We start from the raw sequence: 13918 nt of genomic DNA, 5'->3' as shown, positions 1-13918 counted from the left end.
AGTCAAAGTTGCTAACTGGCATAAATATTTTAACTTAATTATACTCATATTTAATTTTTTATATGTCTCGCAGCTCTCCAAGAATTTAGGACAACATTAAAAAGTATGTATGTGGGAATAAAGCTGTAAAGAGACACCTTCATCTAAAGTAAAACTTTACTTTTCACTTAAAAATCTTTCTGAGTTGCTGCCATAGGCCCAGATGCACAATGGATCAGTGGTGCAAACTGCAGCACCCATCAACTTTTGCACACAGAAAGGAATCTAAACAGCTAAAATTGACAAATAACAGTGAGAAATGCTTTTGTTATGCTATGGTATTTTTTGATTGTTTGTAATTTTATATAGCGTGGACATGGCCTGAAGGCATCTGAGCGCTGTACAACAGTAGCATGATAAAAGGGTACAGCAAGTTACAGTTGCAATAATTACATTCAGACATATTGCATCAGTAGCTGTGACAAGGACAAAAGCAGCCATTGGACAGGGATGTACATGGTTCTAGCATGATTAAGATGGTGGGGACACACGATGTGGATAGTTTGTCTCCAGGATAGAGTACTTAGGTATAGCTGAGGGTGATTAATTCAGGTGTCTGACAAATAGGAGGAGCTTGATGTCCTTTTTGGAGGTGACTATGCAGGTTGTAAGGCAAGGGGAGGGAGGTAAGGAGTTCCAGACTCTTGTGGCACAACCAGAGAATGACTGGCTCATGTACCGTTCTCCACTGAAGGTGGGGGTTCCCGGAGCAGGTTTTGGGCATTTCTGCAAACCCGTATTTGCTCCAGAGATTTTCAGTTTATCACTTAGATATGAGGGCGAAGAGGAGTGCAGTACTCTGAGACGAATGCAGGCGGTTTTGAATTGGGCCTGAGCTTCAATTGGAAGCCATTAGAGGGTTAGCAGGGCCGGGGAAATGTGATCCCATATCTTGAGACCTAAAATGAGCACGCTGCTGTATGTAGAGTTGCTCTCAGTGGGCCAAGATGATCTTTGGAAATAATTGAGAGAAGCACGATTCCGTAATCTAGTCTGGAGAGGACGAGAGACTGCGCCACTGTTTTGAGGTCTTGTTCTGGGATAAGCTGTTTGACACCCCATAGCTGCTTGAGTTGGCGTTGTGCACTTTTGCCCATGAGGGTAATGTGACTGTGAAGATTTGTCAAGGGTGATACCAAGGGATCTACTACTGCAGAGGAGCCATCCAAGACGGGAAAGTTGGCCATCAATTCCTGAACTGTGGTTTCTGCTTTCGGAGGTTAGGTCAAAAGAAAATTCAGTTTTAGTTGGGTTGAGCTTTAGATGATGGTTAGACATCCATTTTTGACTTTGTAGGAGCGTGATTGAAAGGAGGGCAAGATCATCAGGGGAAGAGATTTTCATGCATATTTGAGTGTTGTTAGCATAGAGGTGAAAGCAAATCCTAGCGTTTCTGAGAATCGCAACATAGTGGTTCTAGGTACAGGTTAAAGAGGGTTGAGAAGAGGATCAAGCCTTGAGAGACCCCTTGATGTACATTGACTGGTCTAGAACATGTGTTATACATTTTCACAATTTGGGAGCGGTTGGTTAGGTAAGAATAGAACTGCACCTCCACAGCCCATGAAATGCTCATGAGTGTGAAGGAGGTCCAGATGTTTGACAGTGTTGAATGCAGCGGACAAGTCTAAGAGGACCAATAGGAAGGAGTTCCCGGAGTCGAGGATTCTAAGGGCGTCATTGACTATATGTAGGATTGCAGTTTCTTTACTGTGACTCTAGAGGAATCCTGAATAAAGGGCCTAGGAGGTTGTGCGTTTGAATGTGAGAAGTGAGCTGGTAAGCAACGCAACTTTCAATGACTTTGCCTAGAAGAGTGGAGACTGGGCGGTAGTTGTTCCGGTTCTCTGGGTTGAGAGATTGTTTTCTCAAGAGAGGAGACACTTGACCCACTTTTAGTCGTTCTGGGAACAGGCCCAGTTGAAGAGAGGAGTGCACCATGTTGGTCCAAGGGGTAGTTGGTGAGTGGCAATAGATTTGCTGATAGATCCTGAAATGCCATCCTGAAGGTAGTTCGAGGGTTTAACTTTACACATTGTTCGCTGTAGGTCTCGTTCAGAAATGGGAGAGAGGGAGGACCTCGAATGAAGTGCCTTGGATGGTAGAGTCTCAGTTTCTGGAGGTTCATTGGTGTGTAACGAGGTATGGATGTCTCTGACTTTTCAGTCAAAGACATCCTCAAAGTTGTTGCAGCGTGCCACTGATGGCTCAAGAACTGAAGTAGTGGAGGGGTTTGTAGCTTGTGCTAGAACCTCACACAGACACCTTGGTCTGTTCTTCGCAGAATTCACAAGTGCTCTGAAGTGAGAGTATTTGGCTCTAAGGATTCAGTCTTTGCACTTTTTTATTGTTATGCAAAGCTTATTCATACTCCGGTGAGAGGGTGCTAATCTTCATTCCTTCTCGCTCTATCTGATAAGCTTTCTTTTTTTGTAAAGTTCTTTTGAGAAACAGGGATTGTAGGGTTTTGGTCTAGATAACTTTCACTTCTGGGGTGCAAGTTTGTCGATAAGGGATTCCATGCAGGAATTATATTTGGAGATAGCCTCATTCATATCAAGGTGTGGTGTAATCAAGGTTAGGGTAGGAAGGGCCATGATGGCCATTCGCTATGTGTCAAGGTTGGATGTGTCCCTGAACCATATTTTCTCTTTCTTGGGTTTCCAGGCATTTTTGGTGTAAGAGCCAGAGAGGGAGAATGAGATATGCATGTGGTCAGACCAGTCGACCGGAATGGGGTCAATTGACTGTAGATTGTGCAACAAATTGTGCACAAATCACCCCGGGAATGGTTTCTGAGTACAGCCCAGATCATAAACAAAATCAAAACTACTAGGCCACCAACAGCTCTGTCTTAAGAAGTTTCCTAAAATCAAAATGATCAATACAATGACGTTAAGTAGAGCATCAGCTTGTTCCAATAAAGAGAGGCACACATTTGTTGCTAATCTAGGCAAAGGGGGCTTAACAGGGTCGGACACAGTGCAAAAAGCACCCCTAGGATTGCATGCAAAGACATATCTACTAAAATAGAGCGACTGCTTTTGGTATGTTAGTTTCAGCAAAACTACACATCTTATGGGCTTCACTCTTGGATTGTTAGATGTCTCTGTATAGACATTTGTACTGCAGAGTATACCGCAAGCTAATATTTCAGGTCGGATATGGCTTGCTCGTTCACATTTTAGCAATGGAACAATAAGCAGACCACATTAGGAGCACAAGCTATAGTTTACTCAGTAAATTATTAATGATGAATTTCGGTAATTTTTGTTCTTTAAACATTAGCCTTTATATTATTTCAACACTTAGCTATAACATCACTTTACCAATTTGTTTTTCAGTATTTTTGGGGGTATGTTTAACATAAGGAAAGATCCTATCACCATAAATAATTATAATGTCACTTTGACCTTTTTTTCAGTAAGTGAACTAACTATAAATTGTGTCTCCATCATGCTCTTCTTATACATGCACGTCAATCATGGCATGTTAAATGACATCACTGATGACATCACTCATGATATCTCAGTCACCGCCTCCCACCAGACCCTGTATTCAATTTGCATCAGGACATGGACTCAGTGCATAGGCTCCAGCAAGGCCCTTCTCCCAACTCTCTGAAAGCATCAAACATCCACTGCACACGATCTTCAGTCATATGTAGGACAAGTTTGACACAGGCTTAAGTGAAGCAGGGGTTATATGCAGGGACTCGCTTGTGGCCTGGCCCTGCACCCACCCCCTCCAAGACTCCCTAGCTCCCTACGTGAAAAATCTTCATTCCTACAGAGCAAATGTTGATGTTCTGTGGCCATTTCTCCACAACTGAGCGGTTGCCACTGTACCCATTTTTTATTTAAATACAAACAAAGAAAAGGCATCCTCAAAAGTTCTTCACTTCTGAAACATCACATTTCTTTTACATCATTTGCAAAAGTACATGCAATATCATAAAATTGCAATCATTTATGTAGGTAGTTGTATTACTCCTGCTACATAAAGCCTATAGCACACTGTCATCAGTGTCAGAATCATTGATTGATCTCATTAGCAACTTCAACAGTTATTATTTAAATACAATCAGTGATGTCATCAAATAATGTAATTTAACGTAATGATTATGTAATATCTGAGGCCATAAACTGTGCATGATAGGGGCCAAGTTATATTTACTACACTAAACTATTACTGGTGTACTTTCAGAGTTTTTTTTTTTTAACGTTATCTTGTGTCTCAAGCCAACACCTAACTATGACATCAGTTTAACCAGGAATGGTGAAATATATTAAACTAGCAGCCCGTCCCGACGTTGTCCGGGAGCAAAAGGCTGCTTCAGGGCCTCCGCCCGCCCCGCAGAAGAGTTGTCTCTGCAAGTCCTGGCCCTGTTCAACTGATTTGGCCCACTTGTGTTATTTTTTTAATTTGTATGTATTGTTTTCCGCGTTTTATGTTGTCCGCAAGATGTGAGGAAAGTGTCGTGTCACCTGTCTAATGGTTTTTTTTCTTTCAAAGGCTCTTTCCGTGTGTTCATTTTTGTATCCCTTCAAAGAAGTTTCCCTTTTGTTTTGGAACTTGTGTGGTGAAGTCCTGGCAGTGCTCGAGTGAATATGGGCAGTTGTGTTATTTTCGTTATTCGTATGTCTTATTGTAAGCGTTTTATCTTGTCCGCAAGATGTGAGGAAAGTCTCGTGAATGCGCAGTCTATTGCGTTTCTCCGTTAAGAAATGTCGGCTTTTTTTGTTCGTGTTTACCCCCCTGTGGCGTCGTTGGTCAATGGCCAATAGTTAAAGACTTTTTTTTTGGGTAAGCCGAAGTCGTGTGTGTGTTTTCTTTAGTGCGTTGTGATTGGTGAAGTATGCGATTAATCCTGCCCCCTGTGTGGCGTCATTTGACACTCCTCGTCGATGGAAGGCCCGCCCGGTTTTTAATGCGAAGGCGTCAATGTTGTCTGGGTAACTGCAACAAATGTGTGTATATTTCTTATAGCGCGCACCTCTGCTTTTTTGTATATTGGTGTTACCGCGCTGTATGTGTGAATTTAAATTCATTGAAAGCGCATTTCCGCTGTATGTGTTGGGATTTGCAAATGTTTGTTAGAAATTCATTGAAAGCGCATTTCCGCTCTATGTCTGCATATTGTGCGTTCTAAATTCAGTGAAAGCGCATTTCCGCTCTATGTGTGCATATGTAAGTGTGTTGTGAAGTCGCTTGGCCTATGTTTGTTATTTGCACTTGGCACGGCCCTGTTAACGCCCACATTTCTTGTTTGAGACGCCCATGGCCACGACCACGCCCCCAAGGGACTACTTTACCACTTTTGGCGTTTTTGCTTTTTTGATGTATATGGTGTACATATCTATAGCCTATGTCCTTCTGCCACATCTCCCCTTTCAAATGGTGTATTGGGTGTAGTGATTGGTGCATTGCTTTTGTAGTTTACCTGGCTCAAAGGTTTGTGTTCTCTCTTTATAATAGTAGTATAGATATTTCATTGCTTTCTTCAAAATATGTGTTTCATCATATTATTGACAGCCCCAAACCACTCTACAGAGATGTACCATTGTCAGAGCTGCTAGGTTTATTCACAGGTTATCTAAATTAATATTTTTGTGAGATCTGAAATTATGTGGCTCATTATGTGGCAAAAATGATTCAAATCCGTAAATCTGTGGTAAATGCAACAGCCCCAGAATTGCATATACCCACTGGGCCTAACGATTATTGATTGTTCTATAAACAATTTATTTTTACACAGTGTGGCAGACAACCGTGGTGGGCAGGCTACGGGCGTGTTCCAGCGCGGCTGATACTTTTACTTTTAACTACCAACCCAGCTGACTACGAGCTGTGTTGTGCACTTTGTGTATTTTTTAAACTTGTAATGTGAATATTACTAATGCGCCCGCATTTTGAACTTTGCTAACTGATTAGCCAGCTTACCTCCTCAATCCCGCTCTCGACCCCGGTCCGCCCCGGCAGTGTGCCGTTTGTGCGGAGGGTCCTCCTTACAAGCGACACTTCCTGCTTGGCTCTGCACCACTTCCGCCCTGCCTCTCCACCGTGCAGGTGAGCGGTCTAGTGGCTGCAGAAGCGTTTTCTATATCTTGCTTCCTGTTTGACCTCGCTGGCAGACAACTGTGGCAGACAACCGTGGTGGGCAGGCTACAGGCGTGTTCCAGCGCCGCTTATACTTTTACTTTTAACTAGCAACCCAGCTGACTACGAGCTGTGTTGTGCACTTTGTGTATTTTTTAAACTTGTAATGTGAATATTACTGATGCGCCCGCATTTTGAACTTTGCTAACTGATTAGCCAGCTTACCTCCTCAATCCCTCTCTCGACCACGGTCCGCCCCGGCAGTGTGCCGTTTGTGCGGAGGGTCCTCCTTACGAGCGACACTTCCTGCTTGGCTCTGCACCACTTCCGCCCTGCCTCTCCACCGTGCAGGTGAGCGGTCTAGTGGCTGCAGAAGCGTTTTCTATATCTTGCTTCCTGTTTGGCCTCGCTGTCAGACAACTGTGGCAGACAACCGTGGTGGGCAGGCTACGGGCGTGTTCCAGCGCCGCTGATACTTTTACTTTTAACTAGCAACCCAGCTGACTACGAGCTGTGTTGTGCACTTTGTGTATTTTTTAAACTTGTAATGTGAATATTACTAATGCGCCCGCATTTTGAACTTTGCTAACTGATTAGCCAGCTTACCTCCTCAATCCCGCTCTCGACCCCGGTCCGCCCCGGCAGTGTGCCGTTTGTGCGTAGGGTCCTCCTTACGAGCGACACTTCCTACTTGGCTCTGCACCACTTCCGCCCTGCCTCTCCACCGTGCAGGTGAGCGGTCTAGTGGCTCACGGCAGACGGCATAAATGGCGACCTGGAGTAAGCGCAGCGGACGAGCGCAGCGGGAGCGCAGCGGGAGCGCAGCGGGAGCGCCGACTTCGCGCCGAAGTCGCGCATAAGTCAAGCCCGTCTGTGCCGTCCGCGGCCGACCGGGGCTAGGGGCACGTCACTCTGCCCAATTTATCACCTACACTTCCTCTCAACTCCGCAGTCTCCATGGCACCTGGCCTTTGTCTGCCCTTACTTGCTCCCGCATATCTTCTCTTGGTCTGTCTCCTGCCTCCTCATCTCCCCGCCCTCTCCCTCCCCCCATTCCCCTTCTACTCCCCAGAGGAGATGCCAGCCCAGTATCACTCAGGACCCTCTCGGCCTATTACCTTAACACCCGGTCAGCAGTGGCCCATTCACACGAACTGTCGGTGCTGCTGGACCTTCACGCACCGGACCTTCTCTTTCTAACAGAGACGTGGTTTAGTGATGATTCTCTCCCTGTCTTATTGGCCACTCTCCCCGCTCCATACTACGCTCTACGAGCAGAGCGTTCTGCTGGTAGGGCAGGGGGTGGTGTAGCGGTCATCACCCGGGCTGACCTCCCCTTCCAACTCCTATCTTTGCCAGATATCGCCACAACAGAGTACCTTGCCATTCGTACTACATCTACCACTCCCCCTCTTACTTGTGTTCTCACCTATCGTCCCCCACAATCACCCTTACTGTTTCTCTCTGATTTTCAGGAGGTACTGGCCACACTTACGGTCAATAACTCTTCTATCTTATTATTTGGAGACTTTAATTTCTGGCCTTCAGACCGAGTGGAATGTCCGTCCTCAAGAGAGTTCTCAGATACCCTTCAATCCCTCAACTTTGTGTCACATGTCCATTCTCCCACTCATGTCAGAGGACATATCTTAGATCAGATTTGGTCCTTGAACTGTCCGATAGACTGCCTATCCATCTCACCCTGCACCTGGTCTGGCCATCATTTGATCTCGTTTACCCTCCCCATCAACTCCACTGTTAGGCCCCCGCTCCCCAAAAATGTTTGGGTCCGCTCATGGAGCCGAGTGGATCCGGAGAATCTATCCGCACTATTAACCTCTTCCTATCCCACCCTACAAGGCCTATCCACTCTTTCTCAGGCCGTTGCCATTAAACATTGGCTCTCCTCAGGCTGCGATTCCATTGCCCCGCTGAAGCGGGTAACTTCAAAGCGGGAAAAGGATGCAAACTTGTGGTTTAACGAGGATCTCAAGACCATCAAACTAGCGGTACGCCGAGCGGAGCGTGCCTGGAGGAGGAATTACTGTCCCTTACTTAGATCTGAGTTTATCGTTATCCTGGCTCAATACAAGAAGGCCATCTTGGCTGCAAAAACGGCCTACTTTTCCTCAAAGATTCTTGCAGCTGAGAATCAACCGAGGGAAATTTTCTCGATTGTCCACAATTTGGCATTTTCTGATAGGACATCTCTTAAGCCCACCCCTTCCCAGGACCTTTGTCACTCCTTAAATAATTTCTTTATTGAGAAGATTGCTATTATTAAAGCCAACATTCCCACACCCCCCCTACTTTTGTTGACCCTCAGTGTCCTCCACCTAAGGGACAACTCGATGCCCTTCCTCCCTTAACCAAGGAATCCCTGACTTCGATAATTCCCCTTGTTAAATCTGGCTCCCCACTAGACACTTGCCCCGCCCACATCCTTCGCCATATTTATACAACTTGTCCAGATCCCCCTCTCCACTTCCTCAACAGTTCTCTTTCTCAGGGGGTTGTAGCCAATTCACTGAAAACAGCAGTTATTGTTCCCATCCTAAAAAAGCCCGGGCAGACCCTTCGGTCCCCACCAATTATCGCCCCATCTCCCTCCTACCATTTCTGGCTAAGGTGCTCGAACGTCATGTCACCAGTTCTTTGAGCACTTTTGTGGAGGAGTATGGGGTCTTGGCTCCTCGCCAGGCTGGTTTCCGCCCCGCACACTCTACGGAGTCCGTAGTACTCTCGGTCCTTGACAACCTCAGGGAGGGAATGGATACCAACCAGGCCCAGGCTTTAGCCCTCCTCGATCTCTCAGCCTCCTTTGACACGGTTGACCATACCATCTTGCTTTCCCGTGTCAGGGCGGCGGGGATCGGGGGTACCGCCCTGGTGTGGTTATCCTCCTTCCTGAGGGACCGCACCCAGGCTGTTCGCCTGGGTGATTTTTCTGCGGACTTCCAGAAAGTTCAGTGCGGGGTTCCCCAAGGTTCCTCCCTTTCACCTCTTTTGTTTAACCTTTATATTGCCCCCCTTATTTTTTCTTTGCAGCAAATGGAGGTCAGCGTATACAATTATGCGGATGACCTCCTACTTGTTTTCAATCTGTCTTCTTCCCCTGCTTCCATCGTAAATTTCCAGTCTATTATGATTTTTATCCGGGACTGGATGAACCACAACCACTTGAAACTCAACCCGGACAAGACCGAGCTGGTGTTGACGGGTGGTTCATCCAGTCCCTGGTCTTCACTTTTTTGGCCCCCTCCCTTGGTTCTCCCCCGGTTCCTTCTACCTCAGTTAAAACATTAGGTATTAAACTTAATTCACAGCTCACTCTTCACTCCCAGGTTAGCTCTGTGGTGTCCTTTTCTTTTCTGTCACTACGCACCATAAGCAAGGTATCACGCTTTTTTTCTTTTGATTCCTTGAAATTGATCATCCTGGCGATGGTTATCTCCCGCCTGGATTATGGCAACGCCCTATATGCAGGTATACCTGCATATAGTTTAAGGCGTTTGCAGTTGATCCAGAACCAGGCGGCACAGTTGGTGTTCAATCTTCCAAAATCCCATCACGTAACACCCCTTCTCAAATCCCTACACTGGCTCCCTGTTCGTGAACGCGTCCAGTTTAAGCTTGCTTCTATCACCTTTCAAGCACGACTGGGCGCGGCTCCGGCCTTCATTACATCCGAGATCGTTCCCTATGTTCCAACTAGGGAACTACGCTCATCTACGCAATCCCTCTTATCAGTCTCCCGTTTCCGGAGGAAGAAATGGGGAGGATCGAAGTTTGCGACCCTTGCCCCAGTCCTATGGAACTCCCTGCCTTTAGAGCTTAGATCTTTAACTCTCTACCCTCAATTCCGGAAAAAAACTCAAAGCCCATCTATTTGCTAAATCTTTTAACTAGATCACTTGCAGTTTTTGTTTTCCTTCTTATTATTTTCTGTCACTCTCACGCTGGGGGTCTGTCTGTTGCAGCGCCATGAAACCGCTGGTGAAAGTGCGCTATATAAATATTTTTAAACTCAAACTCAAACAGTAACCTTAAACATTCTAATTCGTATCAATGCATATTTGTAGCTGTACTTTGAAGAAAACAGCTTTTTCAATGTAAAGACCCCCAAAATGCACATATTATACAAAAATACATAACAGGGGAGGTGTAATATAGTCCTGCTTTTCCACCATAGGTTCCTAGTGACATTTACACACCACTCATCCTTCACCTCATAGTTCATGAGATTACCAGGCCCTCTCAATAACAATATTGAACCATATTACAAAAACATAAATGAAATACTAACTTATATAAATGTCTGGGAGCTTCCTAGCAGAAAGGCATATTTAGAACCAGTCTGGAAATGCTTGTTCGTTTTAATGGACATCATAGCATAAGAATATTATTCTTGGTGGAAAGTAAATGCACAATTGGCTTTGAATTACTGTTAGCCGAATATATAGTTTACCCACACAAAGATGACCACAAAAGAGGAAAAGAAAAAAGCAGGTGTAAAATAAGGGCACTCTTTTTTTTGGATAACGTACTCACATAATATGACAAAAAAACTGTCTATTACAGCGCAAGTGAGCCAATGGCTAAAGTGGGCTGACCCATTGCTCCAATCAGTATATGTGGTGGGCAGAATCAACATGTGAATGACAGGTGAACAGAACAACGGATGACGAGGTCTGACGCAAAGTGCCTCTATGTAGGTATATATGTATATTGCTTATTGATTTATTTTTTTATTTACAAGCTGCTGGCTTGGAACCTAAAGACAGACCTAATGTTGATATTTTTTGATGTTGCCAGAGAGAAATAGGAGAACAGGACAGTCTGTGTGCAGGCCAGGCAGGCGGGTTTTAATTCAAATGTTCTAATTTATGGTCTCATATCATACACTATATGTGCCCCAGATTCCGAACCGTTAATCATTTCTAAGCATACTCTTTTTCAAAGCTTTTTGGTTTCAAATGTGTTCAGATGCCCATGTTGCTTTTCATGCAGTTCTAACACAGTCTCTATTGAGGTCATTCCCTTGAGTGATTCCATGAATTCCAAATTCACCCCTTTGTCTCATATCATTGATGTCCTCCATGATTATTTTGTTCACCAAACTTGATATGTAAATTAAAATAAAGATTCCATATTTACCCTGAATGACGAGCATCTTCATTACAGCGGTGTTTACATCTAGCAGGATTGTTTGTCCCTCGGTGATAACAGCCAAATCGCCGTCACAAGGAGGTGATGCACCTCCCCAAGTGTAATTGGAGGACCAAACATCAATGTAGAAGAAGTCAGCCTGGTCCTGTAATACAAGCAATATACAAGCAATATAGTCATATTAATAAGCATATAGTCTTGGTGGTCTAAGAACTAAACAAAATAACATTTTATAACACAAACGTATTGAAAAGTTACTTGTTATTTTAAAAGGAACACCTTAAGGTATTCAATGTGCTTGATGGACAGCCCAATCAAATTGGTAATCAAAATGTAAATGGCATGATAGCAGTGTCCAGAAAACTACCGACAATCTGCAGATAAGCATTAGAGTGCTTCCTCGTTGATAAGAGATTTTATATGCATGGTGGGTTGGAATGTTGAGCAGGTGAGCATTTATCCATCTATTGACTCATTGTGCATTCACACAACCACCCACACAAGCTCACCGATCAATGATGAAGAACATTCAGATATAAAAAATAAACTAGACCTACCACAGCTGGGTGGGACCTTGACTCAACATGCTAAAGCGTGCATTTAAATGTTTTAAGTTATAAATAAAGAGTTTGTATTAACTGCCCGTTTTGTGTTGAGGTCCATTTCTTACAGTAACTCTCCCATCAGAGTTTGCCTCCGCGCGTTTCTCGTCATCAAACACCACAGTGCCGAAAGAGGTCTTGGTTGATTTGAATTGAGTATGCCCAGGTTAAATAGTGGAAGAAAGGGACGCTAGAGAAGGCACAAAGCCTTCTAATGTTCAGCTTCAGGTGCCCATTTGTAAGTGCTTACTTTCTTCACAGCTAGTCAGCACTATCCATAAACACACACAAACATGAAGAAACGTGGGGAATATTGGGCCTTTTTACAAGTCACACAGCCCTTTATTCTCTTTCTGCCCCACCTTGCCCAACCACTGCTCAATCAGAAGGGCCCAGGTTATAGCAGGGGCTACATCAATGCAGCACCATTTCACATTCAAATGTCTTTTTTTTGTCAGTTAGGGGCACATGGGCAGTAGTTGCTCATGTTTGAGAAAAAACGATATGGGCATATTTATGAGTGGGGTTGTGTTGTGCTTGCTCCACAGAACGTTGTGCATGCACGACACAAGCCCAAAATGTGGTTCATGAAGTCATGCAAGGATACCTTGCGTGACCCTGAGTGGCTTCAATAACATCAGAGTGATGCAAAAGAGTGCAAATCGCTGTGTTATATTATTTTGCCCTGGAAAAGCATGCCATGGACGTTGCGTGGGTGTTCCCACGTCACTCCCATGGAGTTTTACACATTACCAGATTTACCATTGCTGGTAGACCTGGGAATGGACCAAAATGTAAACGCCTTCTCAGGTGAGGCAAGAAATATATTTATTTCTCCTCGTTACATTTTGCAGCACACATAGAAAGAGGAAAATGCCTCAGGGGATTGTTTTTTTGTAGGAAGGGCCCCCTTCCTGCACAAAAACAATCATTCTTGCAACGCAGGCCCCTTGTGCACCATGGTGCAAGGTTGCTTGTGTTGGTGCTAGCGAGCCAAAATGGCATCAGTGAAGGGACATAGGCAGGAATACAATGTATTCTATTAAACACTGCACATTCCTGCCATTTCCATGTCAACCAGCACAGCAAGTTGACATGCTGCGCTGCGTGACTTTGCCATATTAATGGCCCATAATTTCTAAAACAAATGACAGAGCATTATAGCAGCTCCTGCTGGTTAAGGCTCTGAAATTGAAAGCATTACGACCACGACACTGGATACTAAAAAACAGCTGCTTGGTAGGTCTGCATGTATCAAAGTAGAGACAGCCATAATGGTGCCATTTGGACATTTTATTTTTTCAACACCATCGCAGAAAAAATCTCATTTTTTGGTGTTTCAGTTATTAGTAGAAAAAGAGTATAGTCAAACTTTGTTATGGATGTTTACGTATTTTCTATGCTTTTCACATAATGATACAATGAGTACCCATATTAGCCCTAATTGGGCCTCATTTGTCCACACTGTCAGGAAGGTGGACTGGTGCTGAGTTACAAATGAGTTTGCAAACACAGCACGATAATGGCACTCTTTGGATACTGTAGTGATTACCACACTTTTCGCAACAGAGTACTGAGTGCACACAGGGGCTAGTATTGTCCTATTACTTCGGGTAATCTTCATTACTCCGGGTCCCGTAGTCCTCGACACCTTCAAAACTAATGAGATGTTACTATCTCTGACAGAAAAAAGAAAAAGAAGGAATGCTGGACCTACCCTCCCCCTCCCGCCGGGAGTATATAAGGGTACATGTCCCAGCATTCCCTCTGAAATACCAAGCCAAAGGATGAAGGCCGGCAAACAGGGCGGGAGGGAGGGAAGTCATGAAGGTGTCGAGGACTACGGGACCCGGAGTAATGAAGATTACCCGAAGTAATAGGACATTACCCCCAGGTCCCTACGTCCTCGACACCTTCAAAACTAATGAGACATACCAAAGCAAACTCCGGCATTCATCCCAAAAAACACAACAAACAACCAGTACAGCAAAAAAAACAGGCATTTATTG

The 13918-nt window shown here is 44.6% G+C and overlaps 1 protein-coding gene across 1 annotated transcript in view; it reads right to left on the bottom strand.

The window, feature by feature from the left end:
• LOC147724585 (fibrocystin-L-like) overlaps positions 1–13918 on the bottom strand; it is a 505554-nt gene that overhangs the window by 235755 nt on the left and 255881 nt on the right. The window contains exon 45 of the mRNA XM_086918064.1: positions 11296–11452. Coding sequence (XP_086774190.1) covers positions 11296–11452 — 157 coding nt within the window. The remainder of the gene's footprint in view (positions 1–11295; positions 11453–13918) is intronic.

Source organism: Lissotriton vulgaris, chromosome 4_1 (genome assembly GCF_964263255.1).
Source record: "Lissotriton vulgaris chromosome 4_1, aLisVul1.2, whole genome shotgun sequence".
NCBI lineage: Eukaryota > Metazoa > Chordata > Amphibia > Caudata > Salamandridae > Lissotriton > Lissotriton vulgaris.
The sequence above is the reverse complement of the archived record's forward strand: the minus strand, read 5'-3'. Positions and strand labels throughout refer to the sequence as shown.